The following is a 15,406-nucleotide window of genomic DNA, read 5'->3' on the forward strand; positions in this document are numbered from 1 at the left end:
GCTACCATTTTGTTTATTTAAATGGAGAAAAATCTATCATAACTCCAGTAAACTATGGAGTGCCGCAGGGATCTGTGTTAGGCCCTCTATTATTCTCAATATATATGCTGCCACTTGGAAATATTATAAGGAAACATGGAATTAGTTTCCATTGTTATGCTGATGACACTCAAATCTATATTTCATCACGGCCAGATGAAAACGCTAAATTATCCAAATTGACAGAGTGTGTTAAAGATATAAAAGATTGGATGACGCATAATTTTCTTTTATTAAATCCAGACAAGACAGAGGTACTACTTATCGGTTCAAAAAACCACCCACAAAACCTCTCACAATACAACTTTAACATAGTAGGATGTCCTGTTACTTCATCCTCTACAGTAAAAGACCTGGGTGTTATATTAGACTGCAACCTGTCTTTTGAAAATCATATTTCATATGTTACAAGAACAGCCTTTTTCCACCTTAGAAACATTGCTAAGCTACGTAATATGCTATCAGTTTCTGACGCAGAAAAGTTAGTTCATGCATTCATGACCTCGAGACTAGATTACTGTAATGCGTTATTAGCCGGTTGTCCTGCATCCTTAATAAACAAGCTACAGTTAGTCCAAAATGCCGCCGCTAGAGTTCTAACTAGATCAAGAAAATATGATCATATAACACCGATTTTATCATCCCTACATTGGTTACCTATAAAGTCCCGTATTAATTACAAGGTATTGCTACTGACTTATAAAGCCCTAAACGGCTTAGCTCCAGTCTATTTAACCGATCTTCTATCGCCCTATAATCCATCGCGCTCTTTAAGATCACTAAATTCGAGGCTTTTGGTCATACCTAGGATATCCAGATCCACCAAAGGAGGGAGAGCATTTTCACATTTAGCACCAAAACTCTGGAATAGTCTTCCGGATACTGTTCGTTGCTCAGACTCACTCTCCCAGTTTAAAACTAGATTAAAGACGCATCTCTTCAGCCAGGCATTCATATAATACTTTTAATCCTACAGTTAAATCCGACCTCTAGTTCATAAACGCCAGAGGAGAACTGGCCCCCGACTGAGCCCGGGTTCTCCCAAGGTTTTTTTTTCTCCATTAGGTCACCTGATGGAGTTTTTCGGTTCCTTGCCACTGTTGCCTTTGGCTTGCTCAGTTGGGGATATTTGGGGATATTTAATTGAATTAATCAATCAACGATACTATTGATCAGCATTACCGAACGTAGACGTTCCACTAGAAACAAACATTGATGTATTGTTCTAATTTATTACTGTGAAGCTGCTTTGATACAACCTGTGTTGTGAAAAGCGCTATATAAATAAACTTGACTTGACTTGACTTGACTTAAAAATAATCTAACCTATAGAATAAGTTTCTTTGCTGTCGGTAGCCTATGGGCTACTCCGTTTCTTCCTCTCTGTTGAATATGCAGCAGGTAGGGGAGGAGCTAGCACAGTCGTTGACATCAACTAACGTTACTTGCTGGCGAGTTAACAGCAGTTAGCAGGAAAGACAGCAAAAAAAAAAAACTCTTTGAATGATTCCTGTATTTGCATAAAATGGTCTGGGCTAAACCCCGGATGTCCTTCAATGCTGGAAACGCCTCTGGCTCTGAGAACCAGGTTTGATTGGGCCAATAAGGTGCGACCATAAGGACCTGTTCTGCGTCCTCCCTAACCTTACGTACTTGCGTAAGCCCTTGGACCAGCTGTGTGCAAGTGCCGAGGGGGCCTCGGTCAGGGAATACCACAGAGGACAATGTGAGGATTCTTGGGAGGTGAACAGATCTATCTGTTCCTGGCCAAATCGACTCCAGATCAGCCGGACTGTCTGAGGATGGAGTCTCCACTCTCCTCGGAGCGCAAGCAAGAGTTAGCCACGCGTCCAAACTCTGTACCAGCGGCACTAAAACAACTATGTCTGATACATCCAAGGCAGGGTTACCACGGTATTGTGAAACAAGATCCACCATGCCGTGAGATCACGTATCCCTTGATGTTCATGGTGGAAAATGTGCTTACCTTGTTCCAGGGGTCCGCTGTGGAAGAGGCCGCAGGGAGCCCTGTCAAATTTATATTCTTTTCAAGTAATAATTATTATTATTATTTTATTTTTTTTTAGTAAAATTGTTGAATATTGTGGAATAATGTAGTTTTTTTTTTTTTTTTTTTTGCAGTTGCAAAGCATTAACTGGTAAATAAATCAAATAAATCATTTTGATGTATTGCTGCACTGTTGAGAGGGACATCTAGAGGCGAGTAAAAATCATTGCGTAATAAAGTCATGCGTAGAAGACGGTTCCTCGAAAAACAAAACAAAAATGAGTTTAAAACCACAACCGAGTGGATCAATGAAAAGAAAGCAAAAAAAGGACAAAGACGCAAGAGAAGCAATTGCTACAAAATCTACCAACAATCTCCAGCTTTTTTAAAAGTTGCGAGTCGCGCCGATAATGATAACCGACCTTCTCATCTAAGCTGCTTCAAGGGATAGTTCACTTTGAAATTGAATTTTGGTATGTTTTAGCTTACCTCAAGGGCATCCAAGATGTAGGTGTCTTTTTTTCCGCAGTAGTTTCAATTTTGATATTTTTAAGTCAAACCGTTCTTGTCTGACAGTCATATCATGCAGGTCTATGGTCACCCCCTCAAAGAGCATGCACAGAGTCCAAATTAAAACAATTCCCCATTGTCCAAATTAAACAATTCCCCATCGTAAGTACACATTGATGGCTTAAGACATGAACCGAGTGGTTTGTGTGAGAAAACGAACAGTATTTATATAGTTTTTACCTCTTGTAACATAGCCACGTCCAAGTGATCTGAGGGCATTCATTCCAATGAACTGGCGTAGCCAAGGCGACATCTAGTGTATATATCTATGCTCCAGTCTGCGTACACGTCACACAGCAGGAAGCGCCCGCGCCCTCAGATCACTTGGACGTGGCTGTGTTACAAGAGGTAAAAACGATATAAATACTGTTCGTTTTCTCACACAAACCACTCGGTTCGTGTCTTAAGCCATCAATGTGTACTTACGATGGGGAATTGTTTCATTTGGACGATGGGGAATTGTTTTAATTTGGACTCTGTGCATGCTCTTTGAGACTGTAACCACAGACCTGCATGATATGACTGTCAGACAAGAACGGTTTGACCTAAAAATATCAAAATTGAAACTACTGCGGAAAAAAAGACACCTACATCTTGGATGCCCTTGAGGTAAGCTAAAACATACCAAAATTTAATTTCAAAGTGAACTATCCCTTTCAGCACTCTCAAACACATGACCGAGTGACCAGATGACCAATCAAATCACAGTAGGCGGGCTTTATGTTCACAGAAGCGCGAGCCGAGCGCGAATTCCAGCGCGACGTGCTTCACGCTTCAGTTAACGGTCATACAGTGCGAGATAAGAAGCAAAACAGCTGTTTTAAGATAGAAGTTTTAAGCGACAACAAAAATAATCAGTTTGCAAAGACTGTATCAATCAGAGCTCAGCTTTGGGAAGGGAAGATATACAGGTCAAGATAAAGAGACTGAGAGAAGAAAGAGAGAAGGAGATGGAGATGAGAGAGGAAAAGCAGGTATTGCATACTGTGCCCAGAATGAATTCATATGAATTGGGCAACTCGTAAAATATGTACGATTTAGCAAAAATAAAAGAAATGTCAAAAAATGTGGTGAAGGGGGCCTTTGAGACATCCGTGCCCAGGGCATATCATCGCCATAATCCGTCCTTGCACCGGAGGGGTCGCCCGTCCCAGGTCCGCTGTAAAGCATTGTTTTATTGCCTCTGTCTGCTTTTTAACTGCCGAGAACTGCTGTGCAAAATCCTTGGCAGTGTCGCCGAACAGGCCACCTTGGGAGATGGGACTTTCTCGGTATCTCACATCCCCGTCAGGTTAAAACACAAGTGGTGCTCCTGGGCCTCTAATGTGGACATATTACTCGACCCAGAGCATGGATTTCCATAGCGTCAGGGCGGAGACGGCCTGGACAGCGATGTTGTAAGCCCTCGCCATGAGCTACGAGCTGAACTTACATGCCCTGAAAGGGAGTGGCAGCATTTGGAGGGAATAAATACAGACCTCGTACCCGGAGGTAAAAGAACCAGGGTGGGATGCAACTGAGTGACTCTGGGTCTTTTGTAAAAGAATGAGAGCCCTAAGCACAGCTTGCTAATGGCCATGTTCTCACATTGAGGACATTAACTATCCATGAACGATGTCTCGTGTAAGCATGGCCCAAACATTGAAGGCAAAGATCGTGGCCGTCCAAGGGAGATATGAATGGACTGCACCCAGAAATTGGAAATTCACACAGTTCGCTGTGTAATGCTCTTATAAAGCATTATTACAAAGCTGAATAAGTGATGCACGCTGGCCCTTTTTAGATGGCCGGGAAGTGGACAGATACGAAAATTTCACTTGGCAATTGCATTGGCCTTTTATGAATATGTCAGAGGTGATTGGGGCTCTCAAGAGTTTTCGACACAACATGATTCGAAAGTGACCGACAGAAAGGGAACTTTATTTTTTTTTTTCATGAAAGGTTTTAGTTGGACGGTTAGGGTTAGATCTAATGTTTTTCAAATGTTTCAAAATGTTCAGAGAACATTCAAAAGTACCATTCTTATAATGTTTGCAAAATGATAAAATGTCCGCTCAATGTTCGTATAACCAAAATAAGTAACTAATTATAACTGTAACGCAAATTTTTCTTAGAACATATTTTTGTTAGCTGGGTTAACAGATATTATATTATGTAACTGATTATTGGCCAAAACCCATTTTAGATTCTAGTCAAGCATTGATCACCGTTTGATTTTCTCAGACTGTGAACAATAGGTTAACATAAAAGACAGAAATCTCTTTAAAAATATATAATTCCATTTTACTGTGTGGTAGATTATAAGAGAACTGAGAATTACATTTCTGAAATAAAATTTTATTTGAACTTACCTCGAACACAACATGAAATGGCACCAGTAGAAATTTGTATTTAACTTAAATGTATTTCATATTTGATAAACCTTCATTTTATGGAACAGAACAACTCCAAAGTCCAAGCTATCATTTATGACTAAATGATTCCATTCAGATGTGTAAATCATTGTTCTCTTTATATGACAAGCGGGAAAATAGAAGGGCTTGATGTTATCAACTGAAAAGTGATTTCACAGTGGCCGCATCCAAAAGCTTAAAAATTCTGCCTTCGGAGGATTCCAAGGTAAGGCATCAAGGCACATCCGAATCCAATGTTAGCTTCTCTTTCTGTCTCCTGAGATACCTTCATCTGATTGCTTTTTGAATCCTTCGCTGCATTTGATATCCCACAATACTGTGTGTTCCATTCTGTGACAGTTGAGCTAAGAAAATTAAGATGGCGCCTGAAAGTTGCAGTTGGTGGTCAGTTTGTATGTAAAAATATATGTTTTTGACCAACGTTTTCCACTTTTGATGTAATTTCTAACGAGAAAGTATTGTAGTTATTAATATTAGTAACACTTTATTTCGATAGTCCACTTCAGACATTCTACTAACTATAAGTAACTTTGCAGCTACATGTCAACAACTGTCATTGAGTATTAGTAGACTGGCTGCTTAATATTTGCTAACACTTTATTTTGATGCTCCCCCAATAGACATTCTACTCACTATAAGTACCTTGGCAACTACAAGTCAAATTATTCTACTAACCCGAACCCTAACGCCTAACCATAACCATAAACAGTCTACTGACAGTATACTACAGTCTACTAATACTCTAATGAGAGTTAGTTTACATGTAGTTGCAAAGTTACTTATAGTTAGTAGAATGTCTAAAGTGGACTATCAAAATAAAGTGGAACATTAATATTAGCTTACAGTAGTTTTCACCAAGGCTCTCTCTATTTTATTATAGATCATTAAACCGTTATTCTGCCTCAGAAGTCTGTCCAAAATCAGTTTGTGCACAAACGCTGCCTGCAAGGTAAATGCCTGCCTGCCTAAGTTTTCGGACGCAGACACTTTTTCCTTTGGAAAAACGTACTGATGAATCATGCAATCAGACCAGGAATATGTTATATAGTACATTTTAATTTCTTGCTGATTTAATGAATATTAAGATGAGCACTTTTTCTAGTTTAACAATCCTTCAGATGTGTTTTCTAAGTATAGGTTGTTCTCAAAATCTTTTGTCATGTGTTTGGAATGACACAGGATAAAACCATATCCATTTGTTGCAAGAGGAGCGATGGATGGAATGGAATGAGGGAGGAGGCTTTTCACTCTCACCTCAAGTTCTCGGCTATTTGCGGGTAAAGATGAGATCGGATTAGTGCTAAAACTGGCACTGGCAGATGCTTCGTCTTTCATCCAGATGATCCTTTTAGTGGAGAGTCATGGTTCATAATGCAACTGCAGACATCAAGGTAATCTGCATGTGAGAGGCTATCAGCAGATTTATGTTAAAACATTTTTTTTAGACTGAATTATATATGAAGATAAAGAGCGTATGTGTAATAAAGTGTATGTGCAAACAGACTGGAAAGGTTAACAATAAATTAGACTGTATCAGACCAGTCATTAAAACACCCAGAAACGACAATAGATAGATGTGAATTCCCGGTTACGCCAGGTCAGATATTGCGTGTACTGTGCCAGGAACTACACAGTCTGTGAATCTGTGGATTTGGGCATCAATAATTCAATAAAGAAGACAAGCACTCCTTTTACCTCTCTTTTCATCTTGCTGGTGTGCTGTTTTATTTTTTCTTCATACCCTGCTGTTAAAACACTCATCTCTTTTTAATGCACTTTGAAAAACTCCAAAAAAAGATCTTTAAATATTCACTGCAGCTTTTGTTGATGTCTGGAAAAAGAAACACGGAACGAACATTACTGTTTAGAATCATGCTATTTTTACTATAAGTTAGAATACTGTGCATATCAATTTTCTGCATGAAATATCCACAAGAACAGCATTTGAGAAGTTGCGCAGCTTGACTTTCCATTTCCATTTCTCACAATGCAATCACCTTTACATTTCCCTGTGACACATGAATGAGAAGTAATATGATTTAATATCACTTTTTTGCTTGAGTGTACTGCTTGGAGTTTACCCCAAACTGGATTTAAAATGAATTTAAACGTCATATTAATGTTTAAAAAACGTTTATTTCCATTTTTAATGTTTATTTATAAGATGTTTGTTGCAATGCATTCTTATATATTTAAATAATACATATATTTAAATATCATTTAAATTATTTTTATTTATTTATTGTTTTAATTTTTAAATATTAGGCAATATTTAATGCATTGTATGTACTCCACTGGTATGTGCAGTTCTCTAGTATTGCATTCAAGATGTTATGCTTCTTTTTTTAACCACTTGAAAACAATGCTTTGTTTGCAATATAATATAACATTATAGCTTCTATGTAGGCTACTTGGTTGTGTATCTTTATTTTTCTAAGTACAGAATGCAAATTCATGTAAACATATGTGCTGGTCCTCCTGCCTCTGATAAAGCCCTTTTAAAAACTCTGATCTGAAGAAGCCATTTCATATGGTCAGTGAGCTCAGAAGAAGATTGAGGAAAAGGCTACTTCCATTAAAAGGGGCATTAGAGAGCATTATAGTGTTAATCCAGCGGCCTTTTAGTAACCTGGTAATCTGGATTACATCATGTGTAGATCATCCTGTGGTTTGGGCTGGTGACCTTTCAGCCAAAGACCAACTTTATACTGCATTAGCGTCCTCACAGTTACCCCAGCCCCACTTTTCTGTACCATTTCCATATCTGATCTACTGTGCAGCTGCTAGAGCAAACATGAACAACTGTACTCCTTCCTCTGCTCTGTGTTTCTCATTAATATGTAAGCTTTTGCAAATGTTTAAGTGCCTCAAGGGGCCAGTAAACACACTTATTTCGCTTATTTGGCTCAGTGAAAAATGTGCCTTCCTTTCCATAGTTAATTTACTGGAAGTTCTTTACAGGGTTGCTGATCAGGTAAAAAAAATACAATAATAATTAACCCTTAAATGCATGAATGTTTCGCCAATTATTATTACAAATGTGGGTCTTTAGCGACCCGGATCTATATCGAACACGGATGGATCTCTACATGTCGTGATGATATAAAACTCTCCTGATATTAGAGTATCAATTACAGGAGAATAGAATAAAGCATATTTTGTTACCTTTTGGAGCTTGGAAGGGTTCAGTTTGAGCAGATGTTTTATACCATCATCACTGTCCTCGTCAGAGCTCATTTCCCAGTACATTCAGCATCTGGCTCTTATTCGCCATCTCAAACATATTCTCAAAACTATAATTTTCAACATCTTTAAAATCAATATTTTGATTGCTGACAGCTTCTTCAAACGATCCACCATCAAGTGACAGTGACACTTATATTTGATATTCAGTACTTGCTCTGCAGTAAATCACTGAGCCATTTCAAGTTTTGCTGATGATACTTCATATTCTTTTGTTTTCTGCCTGGTAATTTACTATGAGTGAGGCTACGTCTACAGTAATACGGATACATTTGAAAATGGCGTTTTCGTTTAAAAGTCCACACTAGCGTTTTCAGGCATTTTCCGACATTTCAGTGTGGATGAGAAACTTTTGAAAACCTAAATTCACTTTACTGCGCATGGGTAAAACCTAACAAAAGCTCACTGAGATGATACAGACGGAAAAATAAATAAAGTTATCGTGCAATTCTTCTGACAGGATAATTTTATTCAGCAAAATATCTCACCATTCACTGATGCATCCAGCTCGTACTTAGTCACCATACGTTTGGTCTAAAAACCCAACTGCTCAAACAGTCATTCTTTTATTATTATTTATTTTTTTGTTAGATTGTTTATAATGAATTGATTGAGAAATACTAAGAAGGTTAATGTCTAACTTAAAAAACTGAATGAGGTGGAGGGTATGTGTAACAATGAGGCAGGAATGAAGCGGAGAGAATCCACATGCAAGCACTACTTTAATAAAACAAACAGGTAATCCAGGCAAACAACGGAACTCAGGACAGGAACATGGAAACAGCTACAACAACCGACAAACAACAACTGAAGCACAGAGGTTTAAATACACAGGCAAACAAGCTAAACAAGATAACAAGGGGGCGTGGTAAATCAGAAACACCTGGGGAGACTAATAAACAAGAAAAACTACAAAGGACTACAAAACATGGCACAGGACAGGAAATAACAAAAGTCCACACAAGACAAGGGGAACACAAGACAGGAATCATGACATAGCCACCCACTTAAGCGGATTCCAGATGCTCCTCAGGAAAACAGTCCAGGAGGGTGGTGGAGCGGAAGAGGGCGGTAGGACGGGAGGCCAGGGCGGTAGGACGGGAGGCCAGGGCGGAGCAGGCAGTGCAGGCGGCCAGGGCGGAGCCGCCCTGGACGCCTGCACAGCCTGCTCTGCCCTGGACGCCTGCACAGCCTGCTCCGCCCTGGCCTCCCGTCCTACCGCAGTCTCCAGGCCCTCTTCCAAAAGTCCACACAAGACAAGGGGAACACAAGACAGGAATCATGACAGTATGAATGACGTCCTGGGTCGCTAAAGATTAAGACTAAGGGTTAAATGGATCGTCCACCCAAAAGTTACAATTCTGTCATATTTTTTATCACTAACATGTCGTTCCAAACCCATGTTGTCATGGTTCAGGGTGCTCCTTCGGCTTCCCTGTTGTCTGTGTTGTCCTGTCATCTTCTGCAACTCGTGATCAGTGCTGATTTTGCAGTGCGGGTGTGTGTGATTGCCCTGATTGACCGGCTGATTGCCCTCTCCTGTCTCTTGTTTCCTTTTCCCTTATATTCTCTGCTGTGTCTGCCCCTTGTTGTCAATAGACTTTTGTGTGCATCGTCTCTTGTTGTACCTTTGCTGTGTTTTTGTGTCTTACCCTTGTCTGCTGCTGTGCCCAGGATGCCTAGACGAGGACTTATACAGCTGGCCGTTCGCTCGCTGTCCTGTCTCGTCTCGCTCCCCGTCCCATTGGGCATGCATCTGAAGTGGTTTCCACAGCAGTGTGTCCGCAGGTGTCTGTACGGACGGCTCTGGAGCTCTCACACATCTTTTGTTGTCTGTGTGTGTGTCACTACACTATTGTTTATTCCCTAGAGTGTCTAATAAACTGTTGCACGAACCCTCTGCTTTTGAGGCATGAAACATGTGCATTTCTTTCTTCTGTGGAACATGAAAGAAGATATTTTGAAGATTGTTTGTTAATCAAACCATTTTTTTGTCAATACAATCTAGGTCAATAGGAACCAAAAAAATATAGCATAAAGAATATTTATGCTTCGCAGAAGTAAGAAATGCGTACAGGTTTGGAATGACATGAGGGTGAGTAAATTATGACAGAAATTTCAATTTTGGGTGAACTATACCTTTAAAGATTACATTTTAAATTCAGTATATCCAGGAAAAATTAAGAACTAGTCTGGCACCAAAACAAACCTTACCGCTTTTACTGCTGCAAGCTTGTGGACTGATTTGCCCTCTCCATAAGAGCTTCCTGTTGTGGGTGTATTTCAGGTCACCTCTCCATCCACTGCATGGAGAAGAGCCATTAAGCATCAAGCTACATTTTGCCTGAGCATGATTGGTTGTGTGTCCTGCAAGATTCCCTCAGTGGCTCTGGGGCATCAAATCTGCTCAAAGCACAAAGTAATATGGAATTTGTTAAGGTATATATGAAAACAACAAAAAGCTGCCAGCACCAGATGTCATGATAGGTTGGTATCGGATAAGGTACCATGAAATGAAATAGACTTTATTATCCCCCAAGGGAAATATGAATCGGACTGCACACATACATCTAAAAATCATTAGATAGATAGATAGATAATCGCAAAATACATTTAAGCTTTCGCTAAGAATAAAAATGTATGAATAGACCTAGCTAAAAACAACACTGCAAAAATAAGATCACTCGATTAGCTTGATTCATCAAGAATCAAGTACTAAAAAAGCTTTATAAATAAGCATTTAGGTAAATGTTTTGACTAAATAAGTTATCATTTTCATTTGTGAAATATTATAACAATTTAAAAGAACTGTTCTCTATTTGGATATAATTTAAAATGCAATTTATCCCTGTGATGCAAAGCTGAATTTTCATCATCATTACTCCAGTCTTCAGTGTCGCATGATCCTTCAGAAATCATTCTAATATGCTGATTTGCTGCTCAAGAAACATTTATGACTATTATCAATGTTGAAAGCAGAAACTTAATATTTTATTAATATTATATCATCATATATCATGATACATTTTATTTTTTAGGATTCTTTGATAAGAATAGAATAATAACAGAAATTTCCTGTTTATATTTTTCCTGTGCATTGGCAACACTGATAATTGATTACTAGTATACTGTATTCTAATCACCCGAATGAAGTCTCTTGAGGTGGGCACACTGGTAGGGTGGCACAGCTGGCAGATGTGACTGGGAGGCTGACTCAGCCAGTGGCCTGCAGGGACGTGCTGTTTTTCACCCTATGGGGGAGCAGTTGGAACGGCATATCCTATTCTGCATGCACACAGCAGGTTAATGTGGAGGTTTTTTCCTCTATGTGGAGGAAACCCTCTGGGTCTCCCAGCAGGTGAAGTCTCAGACACATCATGGCTCTTATTGTACAGCAAAACAATATGCGATACCCCTATCCTATTAGAAACATGTTAAAAACACTGTAATTATCAATTAAAACAAGACAAATGCAGTCTGTGAATATGCAAATGTATAATTGTTATTTGGCAGTGGCTTTGTATTTAGAGCATCTCCCAGTGAGATAATTGCGGAGACGTTCCCGCTGGAGCAAACCTGGGGTTAGGCGTCTTTCTCAAAGAGACAATAGTGATAACAGAAGCAAAGCTATAGCTTGCCTCAGACTGGGATCCTGCTCACAACGTTTGTGATGGAAGCACAGATTCTTAACCGTTACACAGACACTCTGGGTTTGTATCTGGATAAGTGCAGAGGAAAGGGTAAACTGAGAACAAAAATCAATATTTCCTCCTTATTAATGCATGACTAATCCTTCTTTCAAATATATTTGGCATTCTCAACTCCCCATGGTCTCTCATTCAATCTAGAACAAATATTGCAGAGCAGCTCTCCCCAATTATTTCTCTCTTATGATCTTATTGAACATGGTGATAACTGAGAAATGTGTGATGAAATAAACTATAATATTTACAGAAACAGTGGAAATGAATGGACGGACGGACGGACGGACGGACGGACAGACAGATATAGATAGACAGATTCATGCAAAATCCATTTGTGAAATCCATATCATTTGTCAATGCACAATCAATACATCACAAAGCAATACATCTTATAGCTACATCTGGCTCCCGTTTCATTATTTTCCAACAAGTGGCTGTCTGTTAATGAGAGGCACAATCTGGCATAAGATGTTTTGAAATGAGATGCTATTGAAAGTAGCACATGGTTGAGTGGTTGCCAATGGTGATTAAGTGAAAGTGACCCATATAGAAAACAATGCCTATAGCTATATTTAACTGAAAAATCATACAGTGCTACATAGTGCTTAATGATGAGTCATCTCATCATATTTCTAGTTTTGGTGAACTTTCCTATTTAGTTTTTCCAATTCAGAGGACCCTAAATTAACATGACAAGTAGAAAATTCTTCATCTGGGAATGAAAGACTGGGAATTAAGAATGTGGAAAAAAATCATAAAAACTAAAACTGTTTTGCGCAAGAAATCTTTATTAAAATTGTATCTGAATTTGAAGGACAAAATAAAAATAAGTATGAAATGATGCTATATACATTTTTAAGGTTAAAAATAAAACCATAGCACATACACAACTTATGATATGCATAACTGATTTAAATTAGATTTATAATACAGCACTATACAGTAAATGATAATAACTATTTGGATTGCATAATTTGCATTAGTTTGTATTTTAATGTCATATGTTAGGTGGTACTACTGTATATAATAAATCTTTAATAAAACAGTGCCTCTTCAATCTTGAGATAAACTGAGGCTAAATGACAAAAAATAGAAAGTTTTAAAAAAATACAATGAAAATTAGATTGCTTGATGCTCAAAAGTTGCTTGTTTCTCCAGAGCTAGTGCCTGTTGTTGCTTTTAATGCCTCATCAAAAACTCCTAATTGTTTGCAGCATGTAAAATAAGAATTTACATGTTCAATTAAAGTCCAAATGTAAGCCTTTGTGAGCTTTGCTGAACAAAATAAAGCATATAAGCCACGCAGCATCAACACTTCCAAGTAGCGTAGGGATAAAGTTGTAAGGTGTTCCAAAACCACTTGAGCTAAATCTAACCAAGAAAAGGATCAACTATATTTTGCTGTGCACCCTTTCAGCCATGACATCACTGTAATGGTTTATGAATATCAGCTCTTGTTCTTTGTTCAAATGTAGCACCTGTTCTTCAAACATTTACTGTGGAAAGGCAAAGCACAAAACAGAAGCTCATAACATGTTTTGTTTTCCAAACTGCATCACATTTATACCATAGACTGTAACAAAAAAAGAAAGAAAAAAAAGAAAGAAAGATCTAAAGCCTATGTAACAATGTCAAAAATATTCTTAGTTTTTATATATAATTTTTTTGATAATAACACATTTTATAACAAAGCTGTTAGTATTTATTAAAAAACTAATTTCCAAATAGTGTTCATAAATACTTTTGAGAGACCTAAAAAAAAGGAATGAAATGGTATCGGCCAACCAATCGCGACGGGTTTGGCTGATCTCTCAGGATGTGAGTGACTGGTTATTTCACCAGCAAGCGTTTACTCGTAGCCTATTTAAACTCGTATCACCGTGGACGGGCGAATAACGGATTGCTGTCTTATGAAAATCTCGGCATCATCACCATCCCTATCATCATTATCATCATCATCGACAAAAACATCACACGCGAGCAACTCCGCGCGTCAGGTCGCTTTAAGAACGCTCTGGCGTTTGTTTAAATTCCGCCTTCGGAGAATCCGTTTACATTGCTCTCTCTCTCTCGGAATGCCTTTGTGATGTCATGGAGGTAGACGTTCTCTTTGGAGTTTTAAAATGAACACCTGTTATGTTTAAAATGGCATGCTCGTTGCGCAAAAAGAAAAAGAGAGGCGACGTTTTAAATTCATGCGGACATAGCCTACTGAAGCTTTCTAATCTCTGGCAGCACAACTAAAGCCGTTTAGGGATCCATTTAGTGATAAGCCCGACTGTTGCTGTCTGCACCAACATGGATGGTGAGGAATTTGCAATGACGAGAGCGATGATGATGATGATGAGTGCACTCGTATGGCTGCTCTGCTCCCGTGGAAACTAGAAGACACTATCATCCAGCGTGTTATTAATATTTTCTTTGGGATTTTTTCAGTGAGAAACATATCCATATCCCCGCGCAAACATGGGCAAAGATGAATGCAAGACCATGTTGGACGCTCTGAACAAAGTAACAGCTTGCTACAGGCATCTTGTTATCGCTTTGGGGAGCACATCCGACTCCCAAAACCTGCGTGAGGAACTTAAAAAGACCCGAAAGAAAGCCCAGGAGCTGGCAGTGGCCAACAGGACTAAACTGACGGCTCTTCTGAAGGACAAAAGCATCAGTAAAGATGATCGTGCAGAATACGAGCGCCTCTGGGTGCTCTTCACCAGCAGCATGGATCTCCTGGAGGTGGACATGAAGCGATCCTTAGAGATCGGGCAGGATTTCCCTCTCAAAGTGCCAACGAGACACCTCATCCAAACGGGAATGACCGGCAGCACCACCACCGTGGCTGCGCGAGCCATGAGCGTCCAAAACATGAAATACGAAGCCGATGCGAACATCGACACGGTGGACCTCAAAGAGCTGGAGACCGAGATCGCTCAGGTGGACCAGATGATGGAGGAGATGGAGATGAAGGTCCAGGTGGCGCCGTGGGCAGTCGAGGCGAAACAGGAGGCGGGAGCCGAGTTGAAATCCACCGTCAGTGTTGGGAATTCATCAGTTGGTGTCATCTCGATCTGCGAGGAGGAACCCAAAGAAACGGTCGAAGGAGAATCTGGGACGATGAGAGTATTCGCGGGGATCATTTTCACTGCTGTTTTACTCATAGCTGGAATTCTGGGGTACCTGGTGATTAATTTATAATGTAGCCTATAGTTTGGCATGTATATCTGGATGACAGACAGTGGCTCGAGGGCTTTAGATTTTCTTATGGAGGAAGCAACACGTTGCTACATTACGGTAGGCCTGTCAATTTGCGGAGGCAGTTTTTGTTGCTCTTGATGTGGAGATAAACAGATCACCTGGCCCTGGGTATTAGTAAAATGCATCAGTGTTTAAAGGGAATAGCCAAAAGGAATAAAAACTCTTCCAGTGGT

At 39.4% G+C, this 15,406-nt stretch overlaps 1 protein-coding gene across 1 annotated transcript; it reads left to right on the forward strand.

Moving 5' to 3' along the window:
• Positions 1 to 14,444: 14,444 nt before the first annotated feature.
• Positions 14,445 to 15,173, forward strand: LOC308694472 (regulator of G-protein signaling 9-binding protein; the record flags this gene model as incomplete). The annotated part of the gene is made up of 1 exon (XM_081372022.1): positions 14,445 to 15,173. One exon carries the CDS (start codon positions 14,445 to 14,447, stop codon positions 15,171 to 15,173), a length of 729 nt encoding a protein of 242 aa, XP_081228148.1.
• Positions 15,174 to 15,406: the final 233 nt, after the last annotated feature.

The sequence above is a fragment of the Scardinius erythrophthalmus genome (genome assembly GCF_964197995.2).
Source record: "Scardinius erythrophthalmus genome assembly, chromosome: 8".
Taxonomy (NCBI): domain Eukaryota; kingdom Metazoa; phylum Chordata; class Actinopteri; order Cypriniformes; family Leuciscidae; genus Scardinius; species Scardinius erythrophthalmus.